At 45.7% G+C, this 21,296-nt stretch overlaps 1 protein-coding gene across 1 annotated transcript in view; it reads left to right on the forward strand.

Annotated features, from left to right (window-relative positions):
• SIPA1L2 (signal induced proliferation associated 1 like 2) overlaps window positions 1-21,296 on the forward strand; it is a 922,756-nt gene that overhangs the window by 357,403 nt on the left and 544,057 nt on the right. The window contains exon 7 of the mRNA XM_030198133.1: window positions 13,036-13,612. Within this exon, the coding sequence (XP_030053993.1) occupies window positions 13,036-13,612 (577 nt within the window). The remainder of the gene's footprint in view (window positions 1-13,035; window positions 13,613-21,296) is intronic.

Here is a 21,296-nt window from a genome sequence, read left to right on the forward strand (position 1 = left end):
TTCCAGATGTTACTAAAGTGACGCAGGAACGTAGAAAATTATTTTTGGCATTGAAACAGGATATTCTTAAATTGGGTGGTTCTTTTTTGTTAGTTTATCCTTGCAAATGCCTGGTCAGGTTTAGTGGGATAAAGTATGTATTCTATGACTCAGAACAGCTAAAATCCTTTCTGGACATGAAACAGCTTAATCTAGAATTAGTTAAATGATATTGTGACGAATTATACACATAAACCGCATTTAATATTTATTTATGTTAATATGCCTGTATAAAACTCCACTAAACTGTAACACCCCCCTCAATTTGAGGTCTAAGGAAGCATTTATAATTTTTCTTATTACCTATTTCTTTAACGTTTGTATTATGCTGTTTTTCTGTAACAAGTAATATGCTTGTAAGAAATTGATAAATCTTATAAATAAAAATAAAATTCCCACTCCATCTCTCCCATCCACAATTCTCTGCTCCTGGTCCCTAACACTCTCCCATTAAATCACCAATTCCCAGTCATCTTCTGCTCTATTCCCATCCCCTCCCCACGAATCCTAGTAATCTGCTCTATTCTTCCTCTTCCCCTAGTCCCATCCATCTTTTGGTCTTTTCCCTTCCCCCCTCTAATTTATCTTCTGCTTTGTTCCCCTTCTTCCTCCACCTACCGTCCCATCCATTATCTGCTCTTTCTAGGATCTCGTGTCCATCACATTCCCTCCATGTCCCTGTGCCCAGCTTCTCCCCATCTATTGAATTTCTCCTGCACTTTCCATTCTGAGGCCCAATCTCCCCCTGGTCCAGTCTCTTGCTCTTTTTGCTCCACTCAAACCCCACCCCTATCCTAACATCTCTTTCTCTCTCTCCTCACCCCACCCTCTCCACTCAGTAGGTCCAGGGGTGTTTCCTCCTGTCTTTCTCCCCCTCCCCCCAATCATTCTAGTTCTTGCTTCCTTCTCCCTCCTCCAGCCCCCACGATCTGGCATCTGTCTGCCTCCACCCCCCCCCCCCCCCCCCCCACCGGCATTTTTTTACCCTTGCATTTCTTCTGCCCGTGCTACCTGTGCATTAGGAATTTCTTTCACTCCCTCAGACCCTCCACCTCCACCGTGGTCCAGCATCTCATTCATTCCCGTGCCACTCCCCCGTACATCCAAAACTTAATTTTTGTTTCCTCATTTCCATCTTCCAAAATTCTAGATAGCAGATGTATAGATTAGTAGGACCCAAAGCAGTCCAAAAAAGTAAAGTCAGAAACAACACAGTAACCATGTGTATGTAAAGACTGGATAAACAAATTAAAACAAAGTTTAAACTAAATGCCCTTACTATATAATACTTGGTAGCAATAATGAAACAGTGATGGAATATTCACACAGGAAGCAGCCTAAGCTAACATATTTATTTTTCACTGAACATAATTAAGTTTCTGTGAACTTAGCGGCTGTTAGTGTGCTGAACTGGACATTTAGACCGACTCTGGACATAACTTCTGCATTAAGAAAGCCAGTCACTTATTATTTAATACCCTCCCCCCTGCCCCCCTCTGACAAAATATTAATAATAAATAAAGGCAAGTGCCATTTTATAATATAACCCTGCAATGCACAAAACAAAAGGAGCAAGTTCCCACATGCCATCTTTTTCGTTTGATTTAGGCACAGTAAAAAAAAAAAAAAATGTTAAATGTTCCCAGGTTTCAACCTAATTCATGTTTTGTTTTATTTAAATTGTACCTATAAATAGTAACGAAAAACAAGGAGTGGGAACTGGATCAGGCTCTTCAAAAACTGACTCAGGACGCCAGTGAAATTATAAGTGTTTATTTAAGCTGACTCGATGCAGTACCATGTTTTGGCACATGCGTGCCTGTCTCAGGAGTCTTGATACATATACATGATAACCACACCTGTCTTTGGTGATGCGTCTTGTTAAATAAACATGAGCTGGTCTTTAAAAAGACTGTTGGTGAAAGAAACAATTGTTGAGTAGCATGTAAAAAGCCATATTGATAAGCACCTGATTTTCATAACATGTCTGTTTTGGTGGCCTTTTACTAGGTGAAACCATCTCTGCATGAATAAAGGGAGTCCCTATAACCATATTAGCCCCTCCAAATGACACAATGATTTAAAATGTAGAACAAATCAGTACTCTAACCGATGAAACCAATACTTCCTTTTTGTACATTTTATGCTGCACATGCCAGCATGTTTGAAAATATAAGATCAAATAAAAATGCTACCAACAATAAAGAACAACAACGAAGATAGAGCAGGTCATAGTTTTGCTTACTTTTTTTGGGTGGTTAGGGATGACTTTGCTGTGAGGAGGAGAGGGAAACCTGGCATCAGCTTTTTGACAGTCATGCTGACTCCTTTTCTCAATTTAACCTTGCTGTCCTCTAGCAGTCTGGCATCTTTTCTTCCTGTGGCCATCCTCTGGCGCTGCAATTGCCCGATTTTGGTAGGGTCGGCAATCAAAGCAACCTCGCCTCTTGACAGCCCTGGAAGTGTTCCCTCTTCAAAGCCTCTGTCTGCAGTCTGCCCGCCTACGTGTGAACAGGAAATTGCACAAAGGGAAAACTTCCGGGGCTGGCAGGCAGAAGGTGAGGTTTCCTTGATTGCAGACGCTGACGAAATCGGACAATTGCAGCGCTGGAACGTGGCCACAGAAAGAAAAGATGCCAGACTGCGAGAGGAGCAAAGGGAGAGAAGTAATGGAGCGGGGAGGCATGCATGCTGGCCACACTGGGGGGGAGGGGCTGAGTCAGGAATGGGGGGGGCCTAGGCTCCATGTAGCTATGCCCCTGCTCTTAATTGGACAGTGCTGCTGAATATCACCACAGACCGCCCAACTGAAAAGTGGGCAGGTCAGGGGCAGGTGAGAAGCTGGGGGTTATGCGGGTGCCAGCAATATTCAGTGCCGACACCCGAATAACTAAGTGGGTGAATTTAGGACAGCTCAAAAGCTGTCTTAAATTCACCTACTTAGCTGTGCAGGCACAGTCACTGAATATCGGTCAGGAACACCATTAAAAAAAGAAAAGTTGAATTTTCCTCTAATTCCCCCCCCCCCCCCAAATGAGGTCCACACCCCCTCTCAACCCCCCTCTCAGGTTGTGCATAGCCCCCCCTCATAACCCCTTCCCAACAGGTCCACACCCCCTCCCATCCCCACCTCCCAGTCAGGATAGGTCTTTCTAGGCCTACCTTACCTCCCTGGTGGTCCAGTGGGGCAACAGGGGCAGGATCAAACCCCCCTTGCTTCTGTCCCTAGCAATAGCTTCCTGAAAGTGACTGTTGTGACTTCTTGCAGCAGCCTTGTGGTACCGCAACAGCCATTCTCAAAAAACTGCTGCTGGGGGCAGAAGCAAGGAGGGTTTGCTCCTTCCCCTGTCATCCTACTGGACCAAGCGTCTGGAGACTTAAAGCTTGTCCTATCTGTCTTCAGCTTGCTAGTTTAAAACAGGAGCTCAGCAAAGTAAAGCAGGAATTGAATGCACTTAAAGCAACTTCTAGGACTGCACAAAATCATACTGCACAGAATCATACCAAATTCTCACCACTGCCTCAAAGGATAATACCACCTAAGAATAGATGGTTCACAGTAGGCTCAGGCAGGCTTCGTTATGTGACACAGAAGCATCCGCCCTCACAAGTTTTGCCCCTACAGAATTCTTTTGCTCCACTACACCACTGTGATGCTCCTGAAAATAAAACTGAGGCGGAAGAGAAAGAAAAAGCAAAGAAGGTGGAACAAAAAGATATGAAGGTACCCAAAGAGAAAAGACACCCCCAAATCACTAAAACCAAAACACATACTTGGAATTGTAGATGGAAAGTGATGACCACAAATGCTCACAGTCTAAGCAATAAAGTTCATGACCTTCATGCCCTAATCTTGGAGGCAGACTTGGACATAGTTGCAATCACAGAGACATGGCTCAATGGTTCCCATGAATGGGATGCAAACATACCAGGCTATAATCTTTTTAGGAAGGATAGAGAGGGGCGTAAAGGTGGAGGAGTAGCTCTGTCTGTGAGAAATGATATCACAGCGACTGAAATGACAGGGAACTGGGGAAAGGAAGAAGTGATATGGATCACCTTAAAAAGAGAGGATAAAATCTCTGTCCATGTGGGTGTTGTCTACACAATTGGAGGACCTAGATAAAGATCTGATCGCTGATATTCAAAAGTTGGGGAAGAAAAGAGAGGTGCTGTTGTTGGGAGATTTCAATCTGCCAGACGTAGATTGGATGGTTCCGTCTGCGAAATCAGAAAGAAGTAGAGAGATCGTGGATGCTTTTCAAAGTGCTTTGCTCAGACAAATGGTGTCAGAACCCACGAGGGAGGGAGCAACACTAGATCTGGTACTCACAAATGGGGATAATGTGTCAAATGTCCGAGTGGGTGCCCACCTGGGCAGCAGTGACCATCAAACGGTTTGGTTTGATATGACGGCTGAAGAGGAGGGTGGCCACTCAAAACTCAAAGTCCTGGATTTCAAACATGCTGACTTTAGTAAAATGGGGGAATACCTGAGGAAAGAGCTGATGGGATGGGAGGAAATACAAGAAGTGGAAGGACAGTGGTCCAGACTGAAAGAAGCTATAAATAGGGCCACGAACCTTTATGTAAGGAAAGTAAATAAAAGCAAGAGAAAAAGGAAACCGATATGGTTCTCCAAGCAAGTGGCTGAGAAAATAAAGGCTAAAGAGTTGGCATCAGGGGCGTATCTGCGTGGGGCCACAGGGGCCTGGGCCCCCGCAGATTTTGCCCTGGACCCCCCTACCACAGACCCTCTCCACCTCCCCCTCCCTCCCTCCCGCCCGCCACCAACCCGTTGCCGATCTTTGCTGGCGGGGGACCCCAAGCCCCCGCCAGCCGAAGTCCTCTCTTCCGTGCAGGATGCAAGTTGCAACGCTTCCTGTTCTTCTGAGTCTGACGTCCTGCACGTACAACGTGCAGAACGTCAGACTCAGAATGTGGAATTCAGTCTGACGTCCTGCGCGTTGTACGTGCAGGACGTCAGACTCAGAAGAACAGGAAGCGTTGCAACTTGCAGCGGCGCAGCCTGCATGGAAGAGAGGACCTCGGCTGGCGGGGGGTTGGGGTCCCCCGCCAGCAAAGGTAAGTGACAGCAGCGGGGGAGGGTGTCATTGGTGGCGAGGGGGGGGTCCGTAAATGGCGGGGGGGGGATCGGTGGCGCCGGGGGGGGGGGGGCTAAAATGTGCCCCCTCCCTCTGGCTCTGGCCCCCTCTACCGCCCGAGTCCAGATACGCCCCTGGTTGGCATTCCAGAAATACAAAAAAACTCATGAAAAGGGACACGAGGAGGAATATCGGATGAAACTGAAAGAAGCCAAGAGAGAGAGACGTCTGGCGAAAGCGCAAACGGAAGAACAAATGGCTAGAAATGTAAGGAGGGGTGGCAACATTTTCTTCAGGTATATTAGTGAAAGGAGAATGACTAAAAAGGGAATTGTGAGACTAAAAGATACTGCGAACTGCTATGTGGATAATGATGAAGAAAAAGCAAATTTGCTAAATAGATACTTCTGTTCAGTTTTCACAGAAGAAAATCCTGGAGAAGGACCGCAATGGACTGCAAAAAGTACAAATGAGATTGAAGTGGATAGAGCACCGTTCACGGAAGAGAGTGTGTATAAAGTGGGCCATTTTAGAAAACCGGTCCACCACTACCAAGACAACTGTGTGCCCTTCAGAGTTAGGCAGATCCGTAACAAAGTCCATGGCAATGTGGGTCCACGGTCTCTCAGGTACCGGTAAAGGCATCAGCAACCCCTGGGGTCTCCGACGGTCAGCTTTATGCTGGGCGCACTCAGGACACGCAGCCACAAACTCCTGCACATCCCGATCAAGTGAAGGCCACCAATACTGCTGGGAGATGAACCGCTTGGTTCCCAGGATCCCGGGATGTCCTGCCATTCGAGAGGCATGCCCCCATTGGAGTGTCTTTTCTCTCAGCCGGGGTGGCACAAAGGTCATACCTGCAGGTACTGCTAGCGTCATCGCGGGCACAATGACATCGGGTTTAATTACATACTGCAGGGGTTCTTCCTCCAGGTCAGCCTCCATGGACCTGGAGAGGGCATCTGCCTTGATGTTCTTCTCCGCTGGACGATAGGTCAGAATGAAATCAAAGCGGGAGAAGAATAGTGCCCACCGGGCCTGGCGAGGATTCAGCCTTCTCGCTTCTCGTAAATAAGTCAGGTTTTTATGGTCCGTGAACACCGTGAAGGGCTCCTGCGCCCCTTCCAGCAGATGACGCCATTCTTCCAGGGCCAATTTAATGGCTAATAGCTCCTGATCCCCGATGGCATAATTCTTCTCGGCAGGGGTATACTTTTTAGAGAAGAATGCACATGGGAGAAGTTTCCCACTGGGGTGGGCCTGGGACAGCACTGCTCCTACGCCAACCGATGATGCATCCACTTCCACGAAAAATTTATTTGTCGGGTTGGGATGGCGCAACACTGGAGCTCCAACAAATGCCTGTTTCAGATTCTCAAAGGCCTGACACGCGACCAGTTGCGAGCGTCAGCGTTCTTCTTAGTCAAGGCAGTAAGAGGGGCAGTCAGGGACGAGTAATTCCAAATAAACTGCCTATAGTAGTTTGCAAAACCTAAGAAGCGCTGTAGAGCCTTACGCCCCGTAGGTTGCTGCCAGTGCAGGATGGCTGTCAGCTTACTGGGGTCCATACGCAGCCCGTGGTTAGAAATGATGTACCCCAGGAAGAGCAGTTCAGAGCGATGGAATTCACATTTTTCCAATTTCACATAGAGGTGGTTCTCCCTCAACCGCTGCAATACGGTCTTCAGGTGCTCCTGGTGCTCTTCCTCAGCCCTTGAAAAAATCAAAATATCGTCCAAGTAGACCATCACAAACTTATACAGGAGATCCCTGAAGATGTCATTCATGAAGGCTTGGAAGACGGCTGGAGCATTAGCAAGTCCAAAGGGCATTACCAGATATTCGTAATGCCCGTCGCGGGTGTTAAACGCCGTCTTCCACTCATCCCCCTCCTTGATTCGCACAAGGTTGTAGGCCCCCCTGAGATCGAGCTTGGAGAAGATCTGGGCCCCCTGGAGGCGGTCAAACATCTCAGAAATCAAGGGAATGGGGTATTTGTCCTTCCGCGTGATGGCATTGAGTCCCCTGTAGTCAATACAGGGGCGCAACCCCCCATCCTTCTTCTCCACGAAGAAGAATCCAGCCCCCGCGGGTGATTTAGAGGGCCGGATGAAGCCTCGAGCTAGGTTCTCTCGAATATACTGGGACATGGCTTCCGTCTCTGGCCGGGATAGGGGGTATACGCGGCCACGGGGAGGTTCAGTGCCAGGTAGTAGCTCTATGGCACAGTCATAGGAGCGTTGAGGAGGCAGAATCTTTGCTTGCTGTTTGGAAAAAAAAATCTCCAAAGGATCTGTAGGGCCCCGGTAACATAACATTGGCTCGATCCAAAGGAAGCGTCACTGGGGCTGGCGAGACCTTATCCAAACAGACCTTCTGGCAGCCTGGGCCCCACGCCGTCAATTCACCCCGGGCCCAATCAATGCAAGGGTTATGCAGGCGAAGCCAGGGTAATCCCAGGATTATGGCCTCAGTGGCCGATGGAAGGACGTAGAAGGAGATAACTTCTTTGTGTAAGACTCCTACCCATATGGTCATAGGCACGGTTCTGGAGCGGAGAACTCCCCGAACCAGTCCCCAAGCCGCTGAGACAGTGATGGACTGAGAGGTAACTCCATCGTAGGAATTTGATGAACCCGCACCAGGTCCGCGCTGATAAAGTTGCCTCCCACCCCCGAGTCAACTAGCGCCTCAAAACAAGGGGTATCCTTAATCGCCAGTAGAACTGGCACCAAAACCTGCATCCAAGGGGAGAAGGACTTTGGCCCTGACCCGGTCTCCCTAGCCGGTATCAGGGCTGCTGGTTTCTCGACTTTTTTCTCTTCGGGCACTCACGGACAAAGTGCCCCTTCACTCCACAATGCAGGCACAGCCCCTTAGAGCGTCTCCGCTGTCTCTCCTGGGCCGCCCGGTCAACCTGCATAGGTTCAGACCCATCGGGCACACCCAGCGACGGGGAAGCAGGGCTCTTGTGCGAGCTCCTCGAGTTAGCCCCTGCAACCTGCTGACCAGCGCAACGTTCACAGGCCCGCTCCCTGAACCGGATGTCCACCTGGGTGCAGAGACGGATGAGGTCATTCAGATCTGAGGGCAGCTCCCGGCCTGTGAGTTCGTCCTTAATGTTGGCCGAGACCCCATGCCAAAATACCGCAGTCAGGCTTGGGTTATCCCAACCTAGCTCCGCGGCCAAGGTCCGAAACTGGATGGCGTACTCACCCAGAGAGAGTCGCCCCTGATGTAGGTTCAACAGCTGAGTCGCCGCCGAGGAGGGCTTCCCGGGTTCCTCAAAGATGAGCCGAAATTGTTTCAAGAACTCTGCCAAATTATCCAGGAGGGGATCCTTCTTCTCCCATAAGGGCGAGGCCCAGGCCAGAGCGGGGCCTGCCAGTAGAGAGATAATATAAGCCACCTTCGCCCGATCCGAAGGAAAATCCCGGGCCTGCAACTCGAAGACAATTTGGCATTGATTGAGGAACCCCCGGCAGGTCTTACTGTCGCCCTCGTACCTCGGGGGCATAGCCATCCGAATCCCTCGGCCGCATGCGTGGGAACCTGGCGGAGTAGCTGCTGGCGGGACCTCCGCAGCCCCCGTGACAGTCAGCGTGTCTACCCGTTGAGACAGTGCGTTCATGACTCCCGATACCTGTTGTAGCTGAGCATGCAATTGCTGGAGCAGTTGCATGGGGGATGGATCGGTCGAGCTCATGGCTTTTGCGTTCTGTAATCCGTTGGGTTGGTCGTGAGCCCTTGGGCCCTGGCTGAGGCCAGCAGGGCGCCGACCCAGGCCAAGGGGAGACCGACCCACCACCGCACACCCCAGCTACACAATACCCCCTAAGCTACCCCTCCCCACAGTCCCTCAGGAAGAAGGGAAATAGGCATACAGGCGGGCCTCGCGGCCGAACTGGAACCCACGCAGACAGAGCCACTCGTGCGAGCCTCACGGCTGAACTGGAACCCAATCACACACAGGGAGGGGTGAAAGAACCCAGAGGGCCCCAAGAGGCCAGACATGCGCTGAACACCAGCAATAGGGCAGAGGGGGAAACAAAGGACCAGAGCGGGCCACGCCCACGCAGGGGACTAGCGCAGGACAGGGAAACTAACACAGCAACCCCCCCCCACCAGGGTAGGAGCCCCAGGCAGAAGCCAGAGGAACCAAACACAAAAGGAAGGCAGAAAGCCTTTGCCTCAACCCCACTGTAGACAGAGGCACCCAGAACACAAAGGGTTAAGCTTGTAGAGCCAGCAGAGAGAGAGTGCCATAAATCAACAAACAATCAGAGAGAACGCTTCCCCTCCCGAGAGGGAGTGGGGCCCATCCAAACAAACACACTGGCAGAGGCAGGAATACAATACACACACAGTACACAAAGGGTTAAACTCACTGAGCCAGCAGGCCGGGACACTGGGAAGAGAAATCCTAAAAACAAACAAACAAAGGAGAATGCTCTCACTCAGCCCAGAGCCCCGGAGGCTGAGCAATGCCCAGCCCCCACTAAACAAACCAGCAGCTGACCCTGATTACAGAGCTAGCGCGCACACACACACATACAGCAGCAGCTAACCCAGAGGGAAGGAAAAGAATACTCTAAATCAACACAGATCCCTGTCAGAACCTAGAGCACGTTCTGAGAGAAACCTATCAGGCTTTCCTGTTACCACCAAATAAGTAACGCAAAAGCAGAGAAACTCTTCAGCTGCAGGCTAAAGTACTATCCCCTGACGTCAGCACAACCCCTGGCAGCCAATCAGAAGAGACGTCCCACCTCCCCCTCAGCCAAACTGGCAGAATCATAACAGGTTCTGAGGGATTGGAGAACGGCGGATGTGGTCCCTCTTCACAAAAGTGGTGATAGGGAAGAAGCTGGAAATTACAGGCCGGTAAGCCTCACTTCGGTTATTGGAAAAGTAATGGAAGCGATGCTGAAGGAAAGGATAGTGAATTTCCTGGAAGCCAATAAGTTGCAAGATCCGAGACAACATGGATTTACCAAAGGGAAATCGTGCCAAACGAACCTCATTGAGTTCTTTGATTGGGTGACAGGAGAATTGAATCAGGGACAAGCTATGGACATAATCTACTTAGATTTCAGCAAAGCTTTTGACACGGTTCCCCACAGGAGGCTCTTAAATAAACTGGATGGGCTGAAGATAGGACCCGAAGTGGTGAACTGGATTAGGAACTGGTTGACAGACAGACGCCAGAGGGTGGTGGTGAATGGAATTCGCTCGGAGGAGCGAAAGGTAAGTAGTGGAGTGCCTCAGGGATCGGTGCTGGGGCCGATTCTGTTCAATATATTTGTGAGTGACATTGCCGAAGGGTTAGAAGGTAAAGTTTGCCTATTTGCGGATGATACTAAGATCTGTAACAGAGTGGACACCCCGGAAGGAGTGGAAAACATAAAAAAGGACCTACGGAAGCTAGAAGAATGGTCTAAGGTTTGGCAATTAAAATTCAATGCGAAGAAATGCAAAGTGATGCACTTAGGAAGTAGAAATCCACGGGAGACGTATGTGTTAGGCGGGGAGAGTCTGATAGGTACGGACGGAGAGAGGGATCTTGGGGTGATAGTATCTGAGGATTTGAAGGCGACGAAACAGTGTGACAAGGCGGTGGCCGTAGCTAGAAGGTTGTTAGGCTGTATAAAGAGAGGTGTGACCAGCAGAAGAAAGGGGGTGTTGATGCCCCTGTATAAGTCGTTGGTGAGGCCCCACCTGGAGTATTGTGTTCAGTTTTGGAGGCCGTATCTTGTTAAGGATGTAAAAAGAATTGAAGCGGTGCAAAGAAAAGCTACGAGAATGGTATGGGATTTGCGTTGCAAGACATATGAGGAGAGACTTGCTGAACTAAACATGTATACTCTGGAGGAAAGGAGAAACAGGGGTGATATGATACAGATGTTCAAATATTTGAAAGGTATTAATCCGCAAACGAACCTTTTCCGGAGATGGGAAGGTGGTAGAACGAGAGGACATGAAATGAGATTGAAGGGGGGCAGACTCAAGAAAAATGTCAGGAAGTATTTTTTCACGGAGAGAGTAGTGGATGCTTGGAATGCCCTCCCGCGGGAGGTGGTGGAAATGAAAACGGTAACGGAATTCAAACATGCGTGGGATAAGCATAAAGGAATCCTGTGCCGAAGGAATGGATCCTCAGGAGCTTAGTCAAGATCGGGAGGTGGGGCTGGTGGTTGGGAGGCGGGGATAGGGCTGGGCAGACTTATACGGTCTGTACCAGAGCCGGTGGTGGGCAGCGGGACTGGTGGTTGGGAGGCGGGGATAGTGCTGGACAGACTTGTACGGTCTGTGCCAGAGCCGGTGGTTGGGAGGCAGGGCTGGTGGTGGGGAGGTTGAGGATAGTGCTGGGCAGACTTATACGGTCTGTGCCTGTGCCAGAGCCGGTGATTGGGAGGTGGGGCTGGTGGTTGAGAGGCGGGGATAGTGCGGGGCAGACCTATACGGTCTGTGCCCTGAAGAGCACAGGTACAAATCAAAGTAGGGTATACACAAAAAGCAGCAAATATGAGTTATCTTGTTGGGCAGACTAGATGGACCGTGCAGGTCTTTTTCTGCCGTCATCTTCTATGTTACTATGTTACTATGACTACCAGGGAGGTCAGGTAGGCCCAAGGGGAGGACCTATTCTGACTGAGAAGGAGGGTGTTGATTTGTTGGGGGGGGGCGGCTATGCATGATATTGGAGGGATTGGAAGGGGTACTGTGAACCTGAGTAGGGGGTGGGGGGATTGGAGGGAAATTCTACTTAAAAAAAAATGTTTATCCTGGCTGATATTCAGTTGGGGCCCCCATAACTGTCTTATGCAGACCCTGACTGAATATAGTCTGGGACCCGCATAAGCTCTGGCAGCCAGCCCTATCAGATTTAGCCCCTGATTTTCAGTGTGGCAGTGTCCAGACATGGCCCAGCACTGAATATCTGGGGCTTATCTAGCCTGCGATGATAAGTGTTTTAAAAAAACACTGACTGCCACCAACTAAATATCAGCTGGATTGCATTTAGGATCCTTTTTACTAAATTGCGCTAAGCAGTTTACATGAGAGACAGAGTGAGTTAACAGTGTGGTAGCTTCAGAGATGCCAAGTCTCAGTCATTAGGAGTATGTCTCATTCTTTGAGTCCCTTCTGCTAGTGCACTGATCCTGATCACTGCTTTCATGAGGAACAAGCCTTAGAGAAGTAAACCAAATGGTCCAACCCATAGGAAGAAATCTGAGCACACCTTCCTGCCTACTGCTTCCTTTTTCCCTCTCCCTTTTGACTGTACCTGAATGTTTGTGTGCATTGAAATCAATGTCCATTAAACTACTGAGTGGAAGACAATTTTCAGCTCAAAAAGTTATCCATACTGCCCCCTCCTCTGTCTATATCCTTTCAGAGGCTCCAAAGAAAAGCCAATATAATTTTATGTCGCCTTGATTTGGGCTTCTGCCAGTACTTGTGACCTGACTTAGCCACTGTTGGAAACAGGGTACTGGGCTATATGGACCATTGGTCTGACCCAGTATGGCTACTCTTATGTTCTTATGTTCTAAATCATTCTAGATTTATACCCTGGATGCACCCTTTGGCTTTCAATCTCACTCTTTTGGTGTGGTAAACCTCACTCTTTGGGATGGCTCATATTTGGCATCTCTGAAAGTTTGACAGCACATTCTGATTCCCAATGTGGAATGACATGCCTTTTCACACTTTAGCACCTTAATCTACATTTGTTTGTATCTTGGTCATTTACAAATTTGAGTCTTGCTCATGATATGTGAAATTCTGACCTCCTTTACAGCTTTTTAGTTTACATATACTTACTTTATAAGAGTTGTAAGTATCGTCACAACATTAACTTGGCTTATTTTTCTTGTATTTTTAGTGTTGGCGTTTCAAGATCGAAAGATGTACCAGAATTTGGTCCACCTATTCCAAAGGGAGTGACTTTTCCAAAATCGGCAGTCTTTAGGGACTTTCTGTTGGCCAAAGTGATTAATGCTGAAAATGCAGCTCACAAATCTGAAAAGTTTAGAGCCATGGCCACTAGAACAAGGCAAGAATACTTGAAAGACTTGGCAGAGAATTTTGTCACCACATCTACAGTAGATTCTTCAGTTAAATTCAGTTTTATTACACTTGGAGCCAAAAGGAAGGAGAAAGTGAAACCCAGAAAGGATGCTCATATGTTCAGTGTTGGAGCTATTGTGTGGAATATAATTGCACAAGATTTTGGCCTGTCTGCTGACATTGAGTGTCTACTTGGAATCTCCAATGAATTTGTCATGTTGATTGAAAAAGAATCTAAAAACGTTGTGTTTAACTGCTCCTGTAGAGATGTTATTGGATGGACATCTGGATTAATAACTATCAAAATGTTCTATGAAAGGGGTGAATGTATTCTTCTCTCATCCATGGATAATTGCGTAGAAGACGTCAGAGATATCATTCAAAGACTTGAAGTAAGTGAATTGTGGTTGTCTACTTATTTGAATAAGAAGCAGTTTGCAATTTTGTACAGAAAGATGTAGCTTTCAAATGAAAAGGAACAGAGGACTGTTGGAGAAGCATATAAGCCAATAGTCTCTTCATTGTTTTATTAAGCAGGGGCTACTTTGGTTCCAGTGGAGTTGGCTTAGGAAGGGGAGGAGAGAATTGGCCTTTGATGGAGCACTCCTCTTAAAATGATCCCTCTCTTCTCAGCATTCCCTTGTTTCATCCCACTCTCACCACCTCATTTTCTTCCCTTCCATTATATTAAAAAATTTCCCTTCTTAGTCTTGATCATTTGCCTCTGATTTTTTGAAATTGCATTGTTAACGTGATTAAGCAACCCAAAACTAATAGTTGCAGTGAGATGAACTGCACGTATGTAATCTAGGGGGAAGGGGAGAACTTCATGCCTCCTTCCCCCTTTACAGTAGTAGCTTCCTCCTGCTTGCTTAGGCTTTCAGCTTAAGCAGTTGCCGGGCTTCGGGGCCATGAAACTTTATTTGGCAATATATTATGCCCCTGCTTAAGATATGGTTCACAGCAGGGGCGTAGCCACAGGTGGGCCTGGGTGGGCCAGTTTGGGTTCAGGCCCACCCAGCAGTGGAGCACCTTCGTCAGAAGTACAACCTGTTCTTCTTCCGGATGAGCCAAGAAACCTAAGGCAGCAGACCCTGCCCCCTGCTCTTGTTCCTCGCCCTCCGATTGGTGCAGCAAGCAGCCTATGCTAATATGCTTGGACCTTCTTGCACCTGCCCGGCAGCAGCGTCGCGAGCCGCTCTGACTCAGCGCGTGGCGGAATGTGAAGCAGTGCAGATGAGGCGCGCGCGCTGCCCCGGAACAGAGGATGCCCCACTCTTTCCTGGTGAAGAAGCCGGCGAGGAGCCACCGGGTCCCCAACTATGGTCAGCTGGAAACCGAGAAAGGTAAACGGAGGGAGAGTGGCAAAGTCGGGCTGAGCAGCTGCAGCCTCTCCCCCGGGAGCCTCCTTAGCATTTCTTGAGGGGGGGGAGGAGCTCGGGCTTGTCTGGCAAAACTGTGGGGACTTTCCCCTATTGGGAGCTAACTTTTCAGAATGATTGGGAGGTGCGGTGGTGCAGGGCAGAGGCAGAAAGTGCATACGGGGGAGAGGGGTGAGATTGTATGTAGGGCAGGGAAAGAAAGCGCTGGGGGGGGGGGGGGGGGGGAGAATTGTATGCCCACCCAGAATACTGTGTCTGGCTACGCTACTGGTTCACAGTTACTTTTTGTTTTCTTATTCAGTTCCTCAAGATTCAATCAGGACATTTAAACTCTTTGCTTATCTTTCCATCTTTCCCAGCCTTCGCACAGTCCTCTGCCAAAGGTTAGACTAGAATTCTCTTCACAACCTGGTCAGCAGTGCACTCTGAATCTGGCCACTAGGTGTCAGCATTTTATGATATGACCACATAAGTATTGCCATACTGGGACAGACTGAAGGTCAGTAGGAACCATCATACAAAGAAGCAATTGTATGAGAAGAAAGATTAAGGCTAAGTGTGAAGATGAAAGAAGGAGTGCCCTCAGAAGCTCAAGGAGGCATCCTAAGGAATGTACAGAGCACAACCTGCTCCTTGGTTGTGCTCCTTCGGCACACGCTCGCAGTGCAAACGCCTTGGAGGTAGATCACTGTTGAAGCATTCCAGGTGTGACGCCACCTTTGGCAGGTGGTAGCAGCAGATCGGGACCGGAGATACGTGCAATCTGATAATTTTTATGGGATCAGATGTCATTTTTCTTCCACAAACTCAATACTCCATAGGTGATCAATAGAAATAAAATAAATAAAACAGTGAAAAGAAAAAAAGATGATACCTTTTTTATTGGACTAACTTAATACATTTTTGATTAGCTTTTGAAGGTAACCCTTCTTCATCAGATCAGAAATAAGCAAATGTTGATATATAAGTGACACATCAAAGCATTCCAGTGACAGTCTCACAGGATGAGGATGAGGTAGGTTAGATGAGAGATAGGGAGAGCCGGGTGGATGAGGGACAAGGAGATAAGCATTTTGATAAGAGGGTGGCAAAGCAGTAGAATTTTATGGTTTATAATGGGCTATAAAACCATCTGGTGGATGTCAAAATATTTAATCATTCTGACTTCAAAGGTCTTATGTTCCTGGATCGTCTTAAAGTTTCCTTTTAGTATTCTCACCATAAAATCATTGATACAGTGTTCTGGTTTTGTTAAGTCCTGCCCCACAGAGGCGACATCCTGGTTGGCACTGACATTTTTCATAAGATGTCTATGTAAATTAAATCTTTTCTTTAGCATCTGGCTTGTTTCTCCAATATAGCACCCTTCGTCACACTTTTTACATTGAATGATATATAGCACATTAACATAACATAAGAGTAGCCATACTGAGTCAGACCAATGGTCCATCTAGCCCAGTATCCTGTTTTCCAAACAGTGGCCAAGCCAGGTCACAATTACCTGGCAGAAACCCAAGTCATGGTAACACTCCATCCTACAAATCCCAGGGCAAGCAGTTGCTTTCCATGTCTGTCTCAATAGAAGACTGTGGACTTTTCCTCCAGGAATTTGGCCAAACCTTTTTTTAACCCAGATACGCTAACCGGTGTTACCATCTCCTCCTGCAAAGAGTTCCAGAGCTTAACTATTTGTTGAGTGAAAAAATATTTCCTCCTATTTGTTTTAAAAGTATTTCCATGCAACTTCCTCGAGTGTCCCCTAGTCTTTGTACTTTTGGAATGAGTAAAAAATTGGTTTACTTCTACTCGTTCTACACCACTCGGGATTTTGTAGACCTCAGCCTTATCTCCCCTCATCCGTCTCTTTTCTATTCTGAAGAGCCCTAACCTCTTTAGCCTTTCCTCATACAAGAGGAGTTCAATCCCCTTTATCATTTTAGTTGCTCTTCTTTGAACCCTTTCCAATTCCGCTATATCTTTTTTTGAGATATGGTGACCAGAATTGAACGCAATACTCACGGTGCGGATGCACCATAGAGTGATACAAAGGCATTATAGTATTTTCGGTCTTATTCACCATCCCTTTCCTAATAATTTCTAGCATCCTGTTTGCTTTTTTGGCTGCTGCCGCACACTGAGCAGAAGATTTCAGTATATTATCTACAATGACACCCAGATCTTTTTCTTGAGCGCTGACCCCCAAGGTGGACCCTAGCATCAGGTAACTGTAATTCGAATTATTCTTTCCAATGTTCATCACTTTACATTTGTCCACATTAAATTTCATCTGCCATTTGGACACCCAGTCTTCCAATTTCCTAAGGTCTTCCTGCAATATTTCACGGTCTGCATATGTTTTAACAACCTTGAATAGTTTTGTATCATCTTCAGATTTGATCACCTCATTCGTCATTCTGATTTCCATGTCATTTATAAATATGTTAAATAGTACTGGTCCCAGTAGGAATTCCTGCGGTATGCCACTGTTCACTCTCCTCCATTGAGAGGAATGACCAATTAACCCTACCCTCTGTTTTCTATCCAATAACCAATTCCTAATCCACACCAGAACCTGACTCAGGAGTCTCTCATGAGGAACTTTATCAAAAGCTTTCTGAAAATCTAGATACACTACATCAACCTGCTCACCTTTGTCCACATGTTTATTCATGCCTTCAAAGAAATGAAGCAAGTTGGTGAGGCAAGACTTCCCTTGGCAGAACCCATGCTGACTCTGTCCCATTAAACCATATTTGTGTATGTGTTCTATAATTTTATTCTTTGTTTCCACTATTTTGCCCGGCACTGACGTCAGGCTTATCGGTCTATAATTTCCCGGATCACCCCTAGAACCCTTTTTAAAAATCGGCATCACAGGTACTATGGATATTTTAATGGCAGGTTACATATTACTAACAGCAGATCAGCAATTTCATGCTTGAGTTCTTTGAGTACCCTTAGATGTATGCCATCCGGTCCAGGTGATTTACTACTCTTTAATTTGTCATTTTGGCTCAGTACATCTTCTAGGTTCATTGAGATTTCTTTCAATTCTTCCACATCATCACCCTTGAAAAACATTTCCGGTATAGGCAGATCTCGTACATCTTCTTCTGTAAAGATAGAAGCAAAGAATTCATTCAGTTTCTCTGCTACGGACTTGTTCTCCCTGAGCACCCGTTTTGCTCCTTCATGATCTAAAGGTCCCACAGATTCCCTCGTAGGCTTTCTGCTTCCGATGTACCTGAAAAAGTTGTTACTGTGAGTTTTAGCCTCTGTGGCAAGTTTCTCTTATTCTCTTTTAGCCTTCTTTATTAATGCTTTGCATCTGACTCGCCAGTGCTTATGTTGCTTCTTATTTTCTTTGTTTGGATACTTTTTCCATTCTTTGAAGTACAATCTTTTGGCTGTAATTGCCTCTTTTAGTACATAAGTACATAAGTAATGCCATACTGGGAAAAGACCAAGGGTCCATCGAGCCCAGCATCCTGACCACGACAGCGGCCAATCCAGGCCAAGGGCACCTGGCAAGCTTCCCAAACGTACAAACATTCTATACATGTTATTCCTGGAATTTTGGATTTTTCCAAGTCCGTTTAGTAGCGGTTTATGGACTTGTCCTTTAGGAATCCGTCCAACCCCTTTTTAAACTCTGCTAAGCTAACCGCCTTCACCACTTTCTCCGGCAACGAATTCCAGAGTTTAATTACACGTTGGGTGAAGAAAAATTTTCTCCAATTTGTTTTAAATTTACTATACTGTAGTTTCATCGCATGCCCCCTAGTCCTAGTATTTTTGGAAAGCGTGAACAGACGCTTCACATCCACCTGTTCCACTCCACTCATTATTTTATATACCTCTATCATGTCTCCCCTCAGCCGTCTCTTCTCCAAGCTGTATAGCCCTAGCCTCCTTAGTCTTTCTTCTTAGGGAAGTCGTCCCATCCCCGCTATCATTTTAGTCGCCCTTCGCTGCACCTTTTCCAATTCTACTATATCTTTCTTGAGATGCGGCGACCAGAATTGAACACAATACTCAAGGTGCGGTCACACCATGGAGCGATACAATGGCATTATAACATCCTCACACCTGTATTCCATACCTTTCCTAATAATACCCAACATTCTATTCGCTTTCTTAGCCGCAGCAGCACACTGAGCAGAAGGTTTCAGTGTGTTATCGACGACGACACCCAGATCCCTTTCTTGGTCCGTAACTCCTAACGTGGAACCTTGCATGACGTAGCTATAATTCGGGTTCTTTTTTCCCACATGCATCACCTTGCACTTGCTCACATTAAACATCATCTGCCATTTAGCCGCCCAGTCTCCCAGTCTCGTAAGGTCCTCTTGTAATTTTTCACAATCCTGTCACGATTTAACGACTTTGAATAACTTTGTGTCATCAGCAAATTTAATTACCTCGCTAGTTACTCCCATCTCTAAATCATTTATAAATATATTAAAAAGCAGCGGTCCTAGCACGGACCCCTGAGGAACCCCACTAACTACCCTTCTCCATTGTGAATACTGCCCATTTAACCCCACTCTCTGTTTCCTATCCTTCAACCAGTTTTTAATCCACAATAGGACATTTCCTCCTATCCCATGACCCTCCAATTTCCTCTGTAGCCTTTCATGAGGTACCTTGTCAAACGCCTTTTGAAAATCCAGATACACAATATCAACCAACTCCCCTTTGTCCAAATGTTTGTTCACTCCTTCAAAGAATTGAAGTAAATTGGTCAGGCAAGATTTCCACACACAAAAGCCATGCTGACTCGGTCTCAGTAATCCATGTCCTCGGATGTGCTCTGTAATTTTGTTTTTAATAATAGCCTCTACCATTTTCCCCGGCACCGACGTATCACCTTTTAACTATGCTGGCTGACATTGGAAGATGTAAGACAAAAAAGTGAGGAGAATGAATGAGGATACCAAGAAAATTGTTTATTCGCATAAAAAATTGACCCGACACGGCTGTGTTTCGGCCCAAAGGCCTGCCTCAGGGGTCTTTATAACCTAAACAAAACAATAGAACAAATAAAACAAAGTATTAGAAAATAATTAAAAATAATGATACCAGTAATTGTGTATATTAAAATCAATAATTAAAAGCTTAATGTTACATCATAAGTAAATATGGAATTGTTGACAACATAATCTAGAAACGTGACTTGAATCATAAAACATATGTTAAAATTATGTAAAAACAAATTTTTGTATATTGGCAGGTGTGAATTGTTAAAACGCATGGGTAATGCAATGGCTGATACATAAATCTATATTGGAAAACAAACATAATCTTTTTATTCGAATTAAAACCAGAAAATAATTGAAAAATCAAAAATAATTATTAGTAAATGTAAGGATATGCTTACATCTATAATTACTGTATATCAGAATGTGAACCATGAAAATAAAATATTAAATAATCGATATCAATCAACCTTATCAATATGTGTACTAATCACTAGAACCTTAATTACATGTATTGCTAATTGCCACATAAATATGGTGATTTAAACATTTCTGGTATTTCACTTATTCATTGGTTTATTTTTAACTGCTCTTTTTTACGTTTACTCCCACTATCATATATATAGACCCAAGAGGGTTCTGCTACACTATTTTTCTCAGAGTGCACGTTTCACATCAGACTACCTGAGGTAATTTATTTATTAGATTTTCATTTACATAATGAGTCATGTACAATTTTTACTTGTGTATGGTTAAGTCACCATATTTATGTGGCAATTAGCAATACATGTAATTAAGGTTCTAGTGATTAGTACACATATTGATAAGGTTGATATCGATTATTTAATATTTTATTTTCATGGTTCACATTCTGATATACGGTAATTATAGATGTAAGCATATCCTTACATTTACTAATAATTATTTTTGATTTTTCAATTATTTTCTGGTTTTAATTCGAATAAAATGATTGTTTGTTTTCCAATATAGATTTATGTATTAGCCATTGCATTACCCATGCGTTTTAACAATTCACACCTGCCAATATACAAAAATTTGTTTTTACATAATTTTAACATATGTTTTATGATTCAAGTCACGTTTCTAGATTATGTTGTCAACAATTCCATATTTACTTATGATGTAACATTAAGCTTTTAATTATTGATTTTAATATACACAATTACTGGTATCATTATTTTTAATTATTTTCTAATACTTTGTTTTATTTGTTCTATTGTTTTGTTTAGGTTATAAAGACCCCTGAGGCAGGCCTTTGGGCCGAAACACGGCCATGTCGGGTCATTTTTATGCGAATAAACAATTTTCTTGGTATCCTCATTCATTCTCCTCAGTTTTTGTCTTATATCTCACGGTTTCGTGAGGGATTTCACCTCCTTTTTGTTTTTACCTGACATTGGAAGATGAGCATGTGAAGGATTCCTTTATGTTGAATACAAGAAGTAGAAGGATCGTGGATGCTTTCCAAAGTGTTTTGCTCAGACAAATGGTGATGGAACCCACGAGGGAGGGAGCGACACTGGATCTAGTGCTCACAAATGGGGATAGCGTGTCAAATATCCGAGTGGGTGCCCACCTGGGCAACAGTGACCATCAAACGGTTTGGTTTGATATGACAGCTAAAGAGGAGAGCGGCCACTCAAAACTCAAAGTCCTGGATTTCAAGCGTGCTGACTTTAGTAAAATGGGGGAAT

Source organism: Microcaecilia unicolor, chromosome 3 (assembly GCF_901765095.1).
Source record: "Microcaecilia unicolor chromosome 3, aMicUni1.1, whole genome shotgun sequence".
Lineage (NCBI taxonomy): Eukaryota > Metazoa > Chordata > Amphibia > Gymnophiona > Siphonopidae > Microcaecilia > Microcaecilia unicolor.